This window comes from Xenopus laevis, chromosome 1S (genome assembly GCF_017654675.1).
Source record: "Xenopus laevis strain J_2021 chromosome 1S, Xenopus_laevis_v10.1, whole genome shotgun sequence".
Lineage (NCBI taxonomy): Eukaryota > Metazoa > Chordata > Amphibia > Anura > Pipidae > Xenopus > Xenopus laevis.
In genome coordinates, this window is record NC_054372.1 from 187,474,698 (window position 1) to 187,489,851 (window position 15,154).

The window sequence follows — 15,154 nt, forward strand, 5'->3', positions numbered from 1 at the left end:
AATGGTACAGAATTTTTAATTGATTGTATTTAGAAAGTTTTTTTCATTTCAGTATGCTGAAGCTTATAATAAATTTTCATTTTCATGATCATTTCCCTTTAATATGATACAAATGTATTTATTATGTGCACTTGGTTAACACATGGACATAATAACCCTTATATCCTCCTATCTGTCAGAAAACTCTTAATACAAAACTTCCAGTATACACCAAGTAACAGTCACGTGGCTTTTAGGATCTTCCTTAGTAATGGAGACCATACTGGGCTGGACACACTGTCACACGACCAGTCAGTTCCAACTTACGTCACTTTTCCTGAACTTTGCTTTCAGACTCTTCATGTTTAGTCCATTCAAAACCTGCCAGCATCAGCAATCTTCAGTTCCTGTAATATAATAACAAAACATTGATGAGGAACACTCCAGTCACCCAACAGCAAACCAAAGCTATAAAAGGACCTTCAGCTGCTGTCCTTTCCTATGTTATATACGGTTACTATGTGCCAATTATAACTGGAAGAGTGCAGGTAAGAAATGTACAGATTAAATGGTGTATATAGAAAAAATATCTAAACTGCACTTGCAGCAAGAACATATTCTTAGAAAGGGACTCTCATTTAAAGGGAAAATAAACCCTTCCTTTAAGACCCCCCTCTTTTGTAGGCATGAAACATTTATACTTATATTTGGCAGTTCAGACAATGTTAATGCACTTTTTCTGGGTAACCCTAACTAAAGGAACTTGTCAGAAAGGAATGAGGCTTTTTGCTGAGGTCTTGGGCAAATGCTCAATCCACCCTGCCCTGTCTAGCTTGCTGACCTTATTCACATCACACTAAAATGATGGCTTGAATCATAAGCAGCCAATAAGAGGTCTATTTGAGGTGTATCACAAGCTGTCATTGGATAGGTCAACATTTTAAAGGAACCTGCCTGCGAACAACCAGAGTATTTGCTACACAATAGAGGGTCATGTTGTCCCACCTACACCAAACTGCATCAGCTATTGACACTGTGATTTTAAATAATCACTACAGAATCTGAGCAGCATCTACACAGGGTTGTTGCTGAACATTAACCAACAGTTACTATGCTCTAAGGGGATTCTGGAAGCCGTAGTCAGGAACAGCTAGAGAAGAGGCGCCCAAACTTAGGAGATGGCCACCACAAGGAGGTGCAGAGAAATGGGTGGTGGGACCTAGCCGAAAAACAGTTAGAGTGGAGATAATACACAGGAAAATGACTATTTTGTGTTCTGCAGGTTTTTGGACATAAAAATCTAAAAAGAGGACTTGGTCCAGTAAAGTCTGGAATGATATAGAGCAGGGGTCCCCAACTTTTTTTTACCCGGGAGCCACATTCAAATGTAAAAAGAGATGGAGAGCAACACAAGCATAAAATAGTCCCATGGGGTGCCAAATAAGGGCTGTGATTGGCAATTTGGTTGCCCCTATGTGGACTGGAAGCCTACAAGAGGCTCTACTTGGTACTATACTTAGTTTTTATGCAATTAAAGGAAAACTATACCCCCAAAATGAATACTTAAGCAACAGATAGTTTATATCAAATTGAATGACATATTAAAGAATCTTACCAAACTGGAATATATATTTACATAAATATTGCCCTTTTACATATCTTGCCTTGAACCACCATTTCGTGACTCTATCTGTGCTGCCTCAGTGATCACCTGACCAGAAATACTACAACACTAACTGTAACAGGAAGAAGTGAGGAAGCAAAAGGCAGAACTCTGTCTACTAATTGGCTCATGTGACCTTACATGTGGTTTGTATGTGTGCACAGTGAATCTTACGATCTCAGGGGGCGGCCCTTATTTTTTAAAATGGCAATTTTCTATTTATGATTACCCAATGGCACATACTACTAGAAAAGTATATTATTATGATAATGGTTCATTTACATGAAGCAGGGTTTTACACATGAGCTGTTTTACTCAGTATCTTTTAATAGAGACCTACATTGTTTGGGGGGTATAGTTTTCCTTTAAAACTTGCTTCCAAGCCTGGAATTCAAAAATAAGCATCTGCTCTGAGGACACAGAGAGCAACATTCAAGGGGTTGGAGAGCAACATGTTGCTCGCGAGCTACTGGTTGGGGATCACTGATATAGAGGAATGAGTTTGCAGACCCTAAATTAAAGGAAAATCCAAAATGAATACTTGAGCAGCAGATTTATATCAAATGAAGTGGAATATTGAAGAATCTTATATATAAGTAAATATTGGCCTTTTACACCTCTTGCCTTGAACCACCATTTCGTGATGGTCTGTGTGCTGTCTCAGAGATCACCTGACCAGAAATACTGCAGCTCTAACTGTAACAGGAAGAAGTGTAGAAGCAAAAGACCGAACTCTGTCTGTTAATTGGCTCATGTGACTTAATGTATGGTTTGATTGGTTTGTTTGTGTGCACCGTGAATCATTTGATCCCAGGGGGGCGGCCCTTATTTTTTATAATGGCAGTGGCAGTTTTCTATTTATGATTACCCAATGGCACATACTGCTAAAAAAGTATATTATTATGAAAATGGTTAGTTTAAATGAAGCAGGATTTTATATATGAACCGTTTTATGCAATACTGTATATTTTTAAAGAGACCTACTGCACATTGTTTGAAGGGTATAGTTTTCCTTTTTACATGGGAGGCAACAATGCCACCATTTCTAGACCTAGAGAGGGAGGGATGAAGGCATGGAAGAGATGGCTGGTATGTGCAGTCTTCCATTAATGGGCAAAGGCTCAAAGAAAACAACATGTTAATAGCAGGGAATCTGATAACAGTCCCTGATCCGGTCTATTTAGAACTATGTTATACTTGGCAGTACAACTCTGACTATATTTGTCATGTTTTTGGAGCAGGCTGTGCGTGGCACAATCGCTTGTTTAGGATAACACTGAATTTGCACATTCACAGCACAGCAGGGTCATTAAAGCCCCGTCTGCAGAGTTCTATAAACGCTGGAAGAAGTTTCTTTCCTCCCAGGAGGACACAGAAATCTGGGCAAGCATCGGCTCGGTCTGACGTATTTTGAACATGCTGATGTGTTTAAAGGAACAGTAACATCAAAAAATAAGTGTTTTAAAGTAATACAAATATAATGCAGTGTTGCCCTGCACTGGTAAAACTGGTGTATTTGCTTCAGAAACACTACTATTGTTTATATAAATAAGCTGCTGTGTAGCAATGGGGGCAGCCATTCAAAGGAGAAAAGGCTCAGGTTACACAGCAGATAACAGATAAGCTCTGTAGAACATAATGGTGTTATCTGTTATCCACTATTTAACCTGTGCCATATAGACTTTTTTCAATTTCCGCTAGTGCTACACAGCAGCTTGTTTATATGAACTTTAGTAGTGTATGTGAAGCAAACAGATCAGTTTTAACAGTGCAGGGCAACACTACATGATATTGCCCTTTCAGGGCCGCCATCAGGGGGGCAGAGGGGGTACAAGTGTACTGGGCCCAGTGTGTACTAGTGTTGCTGTATTTGAAATAGCCTGGCCCATCTTGGCAGCACCGAAAACGTGCTGCCTCTTCGAAAGTCCTGAACTGCCGAAGTCCCGAAAACAGCGGAATTGCCGAAGTCCCAAAAAGACCCGAAGTCACAGAAAGAGCCGAACTTAAAGTCTTGAAGCCGCAGAAAGTCCTGAAGCCACGAAAAGACCCGAAGTTACAAATGAGCTGAACTTAAAGTCCTGAAGCCAGGAGTTCAGTTCTACTGAACACCAATGTGTGTTTTTTTATTTTTTTTAAGGCCCTAGCCACCAATGTATTATTTTAATACTCTACTTTTTTTATATTCTCTGGGGCCCCAATTTTTTTTAGGGGCACTGGCACTCTGGGGATATTGGGTGGGGCTTGGGGGCTGGAATGGGCAGGGCCCAGGCTGCCCTAAAAATTTTGTTGTACGGGGCCCCGTGATTTCTAATGGCGGCTCTGTTTTTACTGTTCCTTTAATGGTAAGCTGAATGGAACACAAGGGGGTGCCGTCACTATTCCTGCCTTCCATTGTTGAGGCAAACCATTTCAAAGTGAGAATGTTCTGCAGCTTTTTTAACATGCACATCCAATTAGAGCTTTTCTTTGTTAAACAAATCTATTTACATGTTTATGGACAAGTTGTTTCCTCTACAGGTTGTTTCCCTTTTCTCATTTCAGTCACTGCTCATTAATGGGCACCTGTTGGCTGAATATTTTATCCCTAATAATAGGGACCGCAATGCTGTTGGGGGTAACAGTAGTTTGTTTGGTTTTTTTTAAAGCTAAATAACTCAAAAACCACAAATAATAAAAAAAAAAATGTAAACCAGTTGTAAATTATCCCAGAATACCACACTCGACATCACACCAACAGTTAATTTAAAGGCGAACAACCCCTTTAAATACAGAATATATGGGAAAGTGTTGCTTAAATTATTTATTACGTAGATAATGAACAGAAGGTACATCTGCTAATTTACAGCACAGAATATTCCATCTGGTCCATCACTTGCCCTTTGTCTCCCTGTTATGTTGCATCTCTGCAGATGTATAACCACAATCTAATCAGAATTAAAAGGAAATATTTTTTACTAAAAGCCTCACACAGGCCAATGGACGCACCCAGTACAAAAATCTGCGGGGGCGTTTGCTATTATATTTCTGTTTATTTTTCTTAAAATGCCACTTAATTCTACTTCATTTAGGATTAGCTTAGCCATAAAGGCTGGCTGTGAAAACAGAAAGGGGGAAGCCCACTGCTTTACTTAACGCTGAATGAGTTTCTTTAGCTCTTCTTGTTTCTGCCCCTCCATTATGTTCTGCTTTCACTGAGTGAGGGTTAGATGCAACTTCCCCTAGGTCTGTCTGCGGGATCTTCTTATAGGGGATCCCCACTTCTGCACAATAAAAGGAAACGTCAACACTATAATGAAAGATATCCAGTGGATTTAAAGTTATTCCTACATTTAATTTCAAAGCAATATCTGCCTGTCCCTTTCTGTTCTCTGGTTCTGACACTTGAACCAGCGCAGCAACTGTCAGTTCTCTCCCAGGCAAGATTTCAATGGATTTAAAGTTTTTCCTGCATTTAATTTCTAAGCAATATCTGCTTGTCCCTTTCTTTTCTCTAGTTCTGACTTCTGAAATTGTGCCTCAAAAGTCAGTTTCAATTGATTTAAAGGGGTGGTTCACCTTTAAGTTAACTTTCATTATGTTACAGAATGGCTCATTCTAAGCAACTTTTCAATTGGTCTTCACTATTTTTTTTATAGTTTTTTAAATACTTGTCATCTCCTTCTGACTCTTTCCAGACCCCATCAAAAAACAAATGCTCTGTAAGGTTACAAGTGTATTGTTATTGCTACTTTTTATTACTCATCTTTCTATTCAGGCCTCTCCTATTCATATTCCAGTCCTTATTTAAATCAATACATGGTTGCTAAGGGAATTTGGACCTTAGCAACTAGACTGCTGAAATTGCAAACTAGGAAGTTGATGAATAAAAAGCTAATAACTCAAAAACCACAAATAATAGAAAGTGAAAACTAATCGCAAATTGTCTCTCTACATCATACTAAGGGGCAAATTCACTAAGCGCCGAAAATGCGATATCGACGCCTTTACTGCACTTTGCCAGACAAAGTTTCGCCAGGGTGACGCTAATTCACTAACATCTGAAGTTGCGCTCAGGGAGGAGAAAGGTAGCAAGTTGTGCTACCGTTATTTCGTCAAGCAAAGCGAAGTTACGCTAGCGATGCCTAATTTGTATACAGCGCCAAGTTAATGTACAATGGACGTATATGTAGCAGCAAATAGTTTAGGTGCCATATGTTAGGAAATGTAGGGGGGAAGGGGGGTACCCCCAAAAAAATTTACGTCTTTTTCAGCTAATCACCCTTGACACTGGGGCAAAAGTCAGTTCTGATTTATTGAATAGTTCCGGCGGCACTCAGCTCACTGCACTGTAGGACAGGAACCAATCAGCAGCTAGCCAATCGCAGCCCTGCAGTCACACAAGCAAAGACAGGCTTTAGTTCCCTATCAGGTCCTGCTAGCTGCTGATTGGTTCCTGTCCTACAGTGCAGTGAGCTGAGTGCCGCTGGAACTATTCAATAAATCAGCCTGAAACACTACCTTTTAAGCACAATTCTTCGATATCTAAATTAGGGATACACCGAATCCACTATTTTGGATTCGGCCGAACCCCCGAATCGTTCCTGAAAGATTCGGCCGAATACCGAACTGAATCCTAATTTGCAAATGCAAATTAGGGATGGAAAGGGGGAAAACATTTTACTTCCTTGTTTATGACAAAAAGTCATGCGATTTCCCTCCCTGACCCTAATTTGCATATGCAAATTAGGATTCGGTTCGGCAAATACACACAGACAGGTTTAATAGCAAACATTTATGTTCTTTGGGACGGACTTTCCTATATATATTTTATATTCAGGAATGGAACCTGTTATGTAGAATGCTCAGGACCTAGGGTTTGCTGGATAATGGATCCTTAATTTGGAGCTTCGTACCTTAACTCTACTATAAAATCATGTAAACATTAAATAAACCCAATAGGCTGGTTTTGCTTCCAATAAGGATTAATTATATCTTAGTTGGGATCAAGTACAAGCTACTGCAGGGGCGTAACTATAGAGGAAGCAGACCCTGCGGTTGCAGGGGGGCCCAGGAGTGTAGGGGGCCCAGTGAGACCCTAATTAGTTTGCAATTTTAATATATCTTGGTAAAATAGGCCAACTTATAAATATTTTGGGGCCCTAAATTGAATTTGCTATGGGGCCCAGTAACAACTAGTTACGCCACTGAGCTACTGTTTTATTATTACAGAGAAAAAGGAAATCATTTTTAAAATTTTGGATTATTTGGATAAAATGTAGTCTATGGGCGATGGCCTTTCTGTAATTCTGAGCTTTCTGGATAACGGGTTTCTGGATAACATATCCCATACCTGTACTATAAATTATCATTCCCTACTCCCCTCCATGTGCTATAAGGTTAAAGCTGGAGCAATCATGATGACATATCATTGGACACTGTTCCCACTCAACCAGTTACATGGGATCTCCACTCAAAAACAGTTTTCGCATAATAAAAGAAAACATAGATTCAAAGCACACATTAAATAAACATTGGTGATTCCCTGAGGCGGATGCACTTGATGGATCCCAAAACGTTCTGTAAAGCTTTCAGGAGTGCTTCAATGTTCCTGTCCCCAGGCTGTGTCTGACCTACTGACCAAGAAGAATAAAACCTCAAATGCCAATGTCAATCAATAGTACCAGCTCAGCCCCTTTCCTGCCTTCGCAGACATCACAGTGATCTAAACCATAAAAGATAATAGAAGTCAGGGATGTCCAACCTGTAAAGCTGGCCATATACGCCAAGATGTAGTCGCACAAATTGAAGTTTCGTACGTTTTTCAGACTGTGTGTGGGTCGTCCCAACTTTTTCCGTACCATGGCGATCAGTCATTTAGTCGATCGGACAGGTTAAAAGTAGGGATGCACCGAATCCACTATTTTGGATTCGGCCGAACCCCCCGAATCCTTTATAAAAGATTCAACCCAATACCGAATCCTTGTGCCTGACAGAACTGAATCCGAATACTTCAAAACGTGACTTTTCGTCACAAAACAAAACAAGGAAGTAAAAAAATATCTAGCCACGAATGAAGTGTCGAAACTTAGGCACACCCAAGTGACTATATTTACTTACCTGACACCACAGGCCAGTTCTCCTATTAGCAGAAAACCGCACCGGCCCGGGGTTCTTCTAGCGAGCTCCACAAATGTTTTTAATTGTGAAGAAAAGTCACATGATTTTAAGGATTCGGATTCAGCCAGGCACAAGGATTCGGCCGATTCCTGCTGAAAATGGCCAAATCCTGGCCGAATACCGAACCGAATCCGATTGTTTGTCGGATATAAGTCTGAAATCTATATGTCTATGGCCAGCTTAAACGAGAAGGAATGGCATTTTACACTTGAGGCACCCCCAAGTGTAAAATGCTATTCCTTCTCCTTAAAATCTCCAGCAGTTTCTGGACGTACAGCTCCCACCATCCTTGTTTAAAAAGGGAAAATATCACATGGCAGTGGTTAGATACACCACTTCTTCAACAGTCACCTTTTATAGCTCACCGCAGTAAGAATGTAACTGTGTATTCTAATTAGGGATGCACGAAATCCATTATTTTGGATTCAGCCGAACCTCCAAAGCCTTTATGAAAGATTCGGGCCGAATACCGAACCGAATCAGAACCCTAATTTGCATATGCAAATCAGTGAGGGGGATTCGGCTGAATCCTCGTGCCTGGCCCAACCGAATCCGAATCCTTCAAAATCAAGTGACTTTTCATCACAAAATATGAAGTGCCAAAAGTTAGGCACACCCAAGTGACTATATTTACTTACCTGACACCCCACCCGGGGTTCTTCTAGCGAGCTCCACTAATTTTTTTATTTCCTTATTTTGTGACGAAAAGCCACATCATTTTAAGGATTCGGATTCTGTTTGGCAGGCACAAGGATTCGGCCGAATGCTGGCCGAATAGCGAACCGAATCCTGGTTTTGGTGCATCCCTAATTCTAATTACTGGTGTGGGTTTCATTATCCTGAAACTAGTAATCCAGAAAGCTCAGAATTAGGGAAAAACCATCTCCATTTTATCCAAATAAATTAAAAAAAAAAAAATTCCTTTTTCTCTGTAAAAATAAAACAGTAGCTTGTATTTGATCCAAACGAAGATCTTATTGGCAGCAAAACCAGCCTATTGGGTTTATTGATTGTTTGCATGATTTTTTTAGTAGACTTAGGGGCAAATTTACTTAAGGTCGAATATCGAGGGTTAATTAACCCTCGATATTCGACTGTAGAAGTTAAATCCTTCGACTTCGAATATTGAAGTCGAAGGATTTAGCGCTATTCGTTCGATTAAATCCTTCAAATCGTTCGATTCGAAGGATTTTAATCCATCAATCGAACGATTTTTGTTCGACCAAAAAAAGCTAGCAAAGCCTATGGGGACCTTCCCCATAGGCTAACATTGACTTCGGTAGCTTTTAGGTGGCGAAGTAGGGGTCTAAGTTTTTTCTTAAAGAGACAGTACTTCGATTATCGAATGGTCGAATAGTCGAACGATTTTTAGTTCGAATTGTTTGATTTGAAGTCGAAGGTTGAAGTAGCCCATTCGATGGTTGAAGTAGCCAAAAAAACCTTTCGAAATTCGCCGTTTTTTTCCTCTATTCCTTCACTCGAGCTAAGTAAATGGGCTCCCACAAGGGATGAAGATCCAAATTACAAAAAGAGCCGTTATCTGGAAAACCCCAGGTCCCGAGCATTCTGGATGACAGGTCCCACATCTGTGATATCATGGTCCCCTGCCTATTGGAGCTTATAGTTTACGGTTCCTGTCACATATACAAAAACATACTTGGGTCAGTTTTCATCCTGAGCCAAATCCTATATGTAATCCTTTATAGCATAAAATGTCCTTTTTTTAATGCTAAACATGATCGGAAATAATTTTCAGTGCCTTAGCCCAAATAACACAAGGCAGACTATTTTTTTCAATTAAATTAAGTCAATTATTTTAACAATTTAGGAGAGTGGAAAATACCGCAAAACCAAAACAAAGCAGTCAAAGGACCAAAACAGACTTTAATGTCGGCGGAAAGATATGAGAAACAGAAAGCTACGCTTCATTGCTTGTGGCTTATTCCAAGGCCAATGGGATTATAATAACAACAGCGACAGATGCCCTTTAAATGTATATTAAAGCTCATGTACGCTGATTCTTTGGAAACAGAGTGCGCCGTTACATTAACAAGAATGTTTGTTTATGTTGAACTATGTTGATAGAAATTAAGATAACAGATAAACATTATGGATAATACCATTCCATAATATCTGCCTTTTATAATTCCCATTTAATATTTGAATCGTTCTTTTTAGTTTTCGGGGGCTTAAGATATCCAGGTTTTATAAAGCTACTTATTAATGTCAGGGTGTCCGGTGTTCATGGCATACATGTTACACCCTGAAAATACAGGAGAAGGGGGGTCACATTGGTGCAACCCAAAAGGTATATTGGAGAAACACAGGGAAATTGAACTTATATGGAAAAGAACTGCTGGCTGTGGGGAAAGGGTTAATGTAGACTTATGTTAAATGCCTACAGCCCTTCACTAGAACAGGAATTAAACTAAATTTATTTTAGTTGCCCTTTAATGCAATACATTACTTTATACATACTTTTACATGTTTAAACAAAATCTAATCATATCTGGCAAATTTTGTACAGGTTTGGGACCTGTTATCCAGTATCCAAAATGTTCGGGATCTGGCGTTTTCGGGATAAGAGGTCTTCCCTTAATTTGGATTCCCATACCTTAAGTTAATAAAAAAAAATGTAAACATCAAATAAACCCGATAGGATTATTTTGTCACAAACAAGGATTAGTTATATCTTAGTTATGAGCAAATGCAAGGTACTGTTTTATTATTACAGAAAAAAGGAAATCATTTTTGAAAAATGTAATTATTTGCTTATAATACACAAAAGCCATGAATATCTTGTAAATTATATCCTTATAAACGGTGACTAGTGATGTCATCAGTTATAAACGGTGAGTAGTGATGTCATTTTGGCCACATGACTCACTAAAACTTGTGTATTATAATAAATAAAGTAACCCCAGTTGTAAAATATGAGGATATTAGAAATTACCTCAGAGTTCCATGACCTTTATAAAAACACTCGGCCTTCGGCCTTGTGTTTTTATATGGTCATGACTTATAATAGGGATGCACCGAATCCAGGATTCGGGATTTGGCCAGGATTCCGCCTTTTTCAGCAGGATTCGGCCGAATCCTTCTGCCCGGCCGAACCAAATCCTAATTTGCACATGCAAATTAGGGGCGGGAGGGAAATTGCGTGACTTTTTGTCACAAAACAAGGAAGTAAAAAATGTTTTCCCCTTCCCACCCCTAATTTGCATATGCAAATTAGGGTTCGGATTCGGTTCGGTATTCGGCCGAATCTTTCACGAAGGTTTCGGGGGTTCGGCCAAATCCAAAAAAGTGGATTCGGGAATTTAACCCGTTTCGTTTCGCCACAAATTCGCGCCAGCGAAATGTTGCCAACGCCCATTAAAAAATTTTTTGACACGCATATTTTTATTTTGATGCACGACGCCCTACAAGTCTATGGGCGTCATTTTTTCGGCAAAACAAGGCGAAAAAATTCGCCCATCCCTAATCTCTACTAATCCCAACTAAAATATAATTAATCCTTATTGGAAGCAAAACCAGCCTATCGGGTTTATTTTATGTTTACATGATTTTCTAGTAGAATCAAGGTATGAAGATCCCAGGCCGAGCGATCTGATTCATCCGATATTGCCCAGCCGTTAGTGGGCACATCGGGTTAAGATCCGCTTGTTTGGCGACCTTGCCAAACGAGCGGATCTTATTGTGTATGGCTACCTTTACTGCTGACTGTTGGCCAGGGGTTACTACGCAGGTTCAAAACATCAATTGGCTTAATGAACAAGGCCCTTGGGGAAAGGGATAGTGGAAGAAAACCAAACCACCCAGTTATCAACTGCCAAGGGTGTAGTTTGTGAGCAAAATCAGATAAACCCTTGAAGTCATCACTATTAATGTCAACATGTCAAGTACAGATGCAATAGAAAGCCATTAAATCCACTGGTGGAAGATCTTTGTATCCCCAACATTATAAAGATGATAAGTCATTCCATTAAGGGAGAAAAATAAGGAGGGAGTAACAATAGAGATGCTTGTGGGGTCACCTGTTGGTTTCTTGCCATGTAAGACTAATATTTCTTGCTGCCGACTGAAGTATGTTGTCCAATCAGAGTCTTCTGTGCATTTAGCCCAACTCTGATGGCAGGTAAAGACCAATTATTTTGGGTCAACCATTGCCCACGGCTCAACCAATTCACTTGGTGGGAAAGGAGCCCCAAGGATAATCCATTTTCATATTGCCCCATACATCATGCAAAGCAAACTGGTAGCAGAAAAGAAGGTTTATCACCTGAAGAACTTACACTCTAGATATAGTAGTATGTGCTAATGCAGGGTGACACACACTGGTGGATCCGTTATGGTATCCAATCTGGACTAGAAATCCATGTATTCTGGCAAATGTAAGATGCCATAGATAGTCACTATTTAGTGGGCAGTTGGGGGGGCCATTTGGGCATATGTGTACTCCAGGCCAGTGGCTGTCAGTGCCCTTAAACAAAAAAAGCTAATAGGTGATAAGCAATAAATCAGTGTAAAGTCCCAGCATCTAGTCCCAGCAACAAATGATCGCAAGAAGGGAGATGGCATTTTGTAAAGTGGATTTAGTACGTTTGGTAACAACCAGGACCACCATCGGAAATCGCAGGGCCCCGTACGACAAAAATCTCCTGGGCCCCCTGGGCTGCACCCACCACAAGCCCCACCTACAGGTCCGCCCTCCCCCCCCCCCACACAGTAAAAAAACAAAAAAAAATTGGTGGCTAGGGTTCCCACATGTTAATAAAAAGATATTGGTGGTCAGGGCCCCCCATAAAAAAACATTTGTGGCCAGGGCCCCCCTATTAAAAAATATTGGTGGCTAGGACCCCACACGAGAAAAAAAATTGGTGGCTAAGGCCCCCCCGCATTATAATAAAATTGGTGGCCAGGCCCATGCCTTCGAAGTCAGCAGCTCTCAGAAAGATGGGGGGCCCGGCAAATCAAGTAAGTGTGGCGTGGCCGGGGCCCCCCTTACCCTCGGGGCCCCCTACAACTCTCCCCCCTGTCCCCCCCTGATGGCGGCCCTGGTAACAACCAAAATAGAGTCAGAGAAAATCAGTTGCTCAGTGGCCTATCTGCAATGGCTTGTGACAAAACTCACACCCACACCTCCCCAATGGAAAGCTTCAGTATCATGAGGAACTAGTTCAGCTACTTTGGTCCACTGTGACTATTATTTTTTGGATCAAAGGACATTCCCTTTTTGTGCTCAAAAACACATTATTTCAATAAGTGATTAATCTATAAGCGCATTACACAAAGTGTAACATGTACTTTACATATCTGGACACACTGCTGGAAACATTCCTATACTTTGTGTGGGGGAAGAGGTGATTACACACTGTTTTTGAAACTGACATAATGTTAGAGGCAATAACTCTCGGTGGGGCTGACATACTGCTGGTGGTAATGCAAACACTGCTTGTGGGACAGAAAGGCTGCTGGAAGCAATAACAACAGCTAATGGGGCTGAAATATTGCTGAATACGTCTCTGCTTGTGGGGCTGACATACTGCTAGAGGAAATGTATACCCTGCTTGTGGAACAGACTAGTGATGTACGGGTCAACTCAATAACCGCGCAACCCGTGGTTTGGTTTGGGCCTGCTCTCCCTACCCGCGACCAAACACTGTGGCTTCTGGTTTTATAGGCTTACGCCTGCCCCCAGGGTCGATCCAGGTAATTTTGCCGCCCAAGGTGACTTTTGTTCTGCTGCCCCCCCTCTGCACGGCACTCACCTTTTCAGCGCCGGAGGGGGTCGGGGTTTCATCCCAGTTGCGCTCTCTGCACTAGAAGAGCCGAATTTCCGAGTTACCAGGAGCGGCAATTTTTCCGACCCTGGTAAGCAGGGGGCGCTGCCGTCTGAGGCGAGTTTCTCAACTCGCCTAATTGGCGGAGCGCCCCTGCCTGCCCCGCCACTTCTGTGATGTTATGGGCAGGTCTATAAATAGAGGGGGAAAGCCGGTGCGGAAAACCTCAACTCACACCCAACCCTAACTCGTCTGACCACACCCAGCTTTCCCCTTCTGTTCATAGACCCGCATCACGAATATAGACTGCTGGAAGCAATACAATACATACCGATAGATGCAATAAGTTGCTGATTAAAGAGGAATGTGTTGGGTTTCTAGGTATCCAATGACACAAAGAAACCCAACATCTATTGGCACGGTGACCCCCAGCAACCACCATCGCAAAATAGCATTTTAATTAACAAAAGATAAAATGACATTGTGTGATCCCCAACATGGAATAAAATTGTGACTCCCAGCAACCCCCAGCATAGTACTTTTGGAATGGCACTAGTGATGGGCGAATTTGCGCCGATTCGCTTCGCCGAAAAATTAGCAAATTTCTGTTTTTTCGGGAAAATTTTTTTTGACGCCGGCGAATTTTTTCCGCGAATTTACGCGGGCGTTTCGCGAATTTATTAGCTGGCGGCGAATCGCGCAAATTCGCCGCAAATTGGCGCCTGGCGAATAAATTCGCCCATAACTAAATGGCACTATAACTTCCAGCCAACAGAAAATTCACACTCCCCCCCAGCAAGGATAGCACTGTCACTCCCACTAGAAAAATACTGTGTGACCCCAGGAACCGCCAGCCTAAGAGAGCACTGTGACTCCCAGCATGAAAAGGAATGGAATTTCCAAGACACACACCACTATAGCAATGCTGTCAGGTCTTGTACAGTCTAGTTCATATTTACCCCACAAAAAACTGCTGTAGGGAGTCAAACAAAGAACCTTCCTACTGCTACGTGTTCCTGGGTGAAATTCTTTCAAGGACAAATGGAATTTTTGATTATATCTTTCTTTATGATATATATAATCAAATATATCTGTTATCAACCCTATTCTTTCATTTTATTAGAACAAGATGGTGCACTTGAGTCAACATTCTTATTGCGCACAAGTGTACATTTATTAAATCCACTTCTGGCAGTCAAAGACCTTAAAATACATAATTACTCAGAACAAAATTACTCACATTTTCGTCAAGAAGACTTGCGTATAATATATGATCTGTTTTTAATAAAAAGTATATCAACTGATAATATAGTATAGCCAAGCACACCCTAGATAAAGACACACGCTTTTAAATAACTGCAAGTCCAGGGTGGGGTCTCAGGCAGAGCTTATCCAGCTTGACTCATCATTTAATGGGGTAGGAATTCTCTTTGGTGCTACATCATGTAAAAAACAGAAAGAGCACTTAATGAAATTTAGCCTTTAAAGAAGCATTCAAGTTGGGGTGGGCAGGGAGGTTACCTGAGGGCAGGATTGTAGCCTGCTCAAAACTTCTCAAGCTTTCACTACACGG

General features: G+C 41.1%; 1 protein-coding gene across 1 annotated transcript in view; it reads right to left on the reverse strand.

The window, feature by feature from the left end:
* Positions 1 to 15,154, reverse strand: part of rai14.S (retinoic acid induced 14 S homeolog) — a 112,235-nt gene that overhangs the window by 85,104 nt on the left and 11,977 nt on the right. The window contains exon 2 of the mRNA XM_041580598.1: positions 307 to 386. Within this exon, the coding sequence (XP_041436532.1) occupies positions 307 to 342 (36 nt within the window). The 5' untranslated portion in view covers positions 343 to 386. The remainder of the gene's footprint in view (positions 1 to 306; positions 387 to 15,154) is intronic.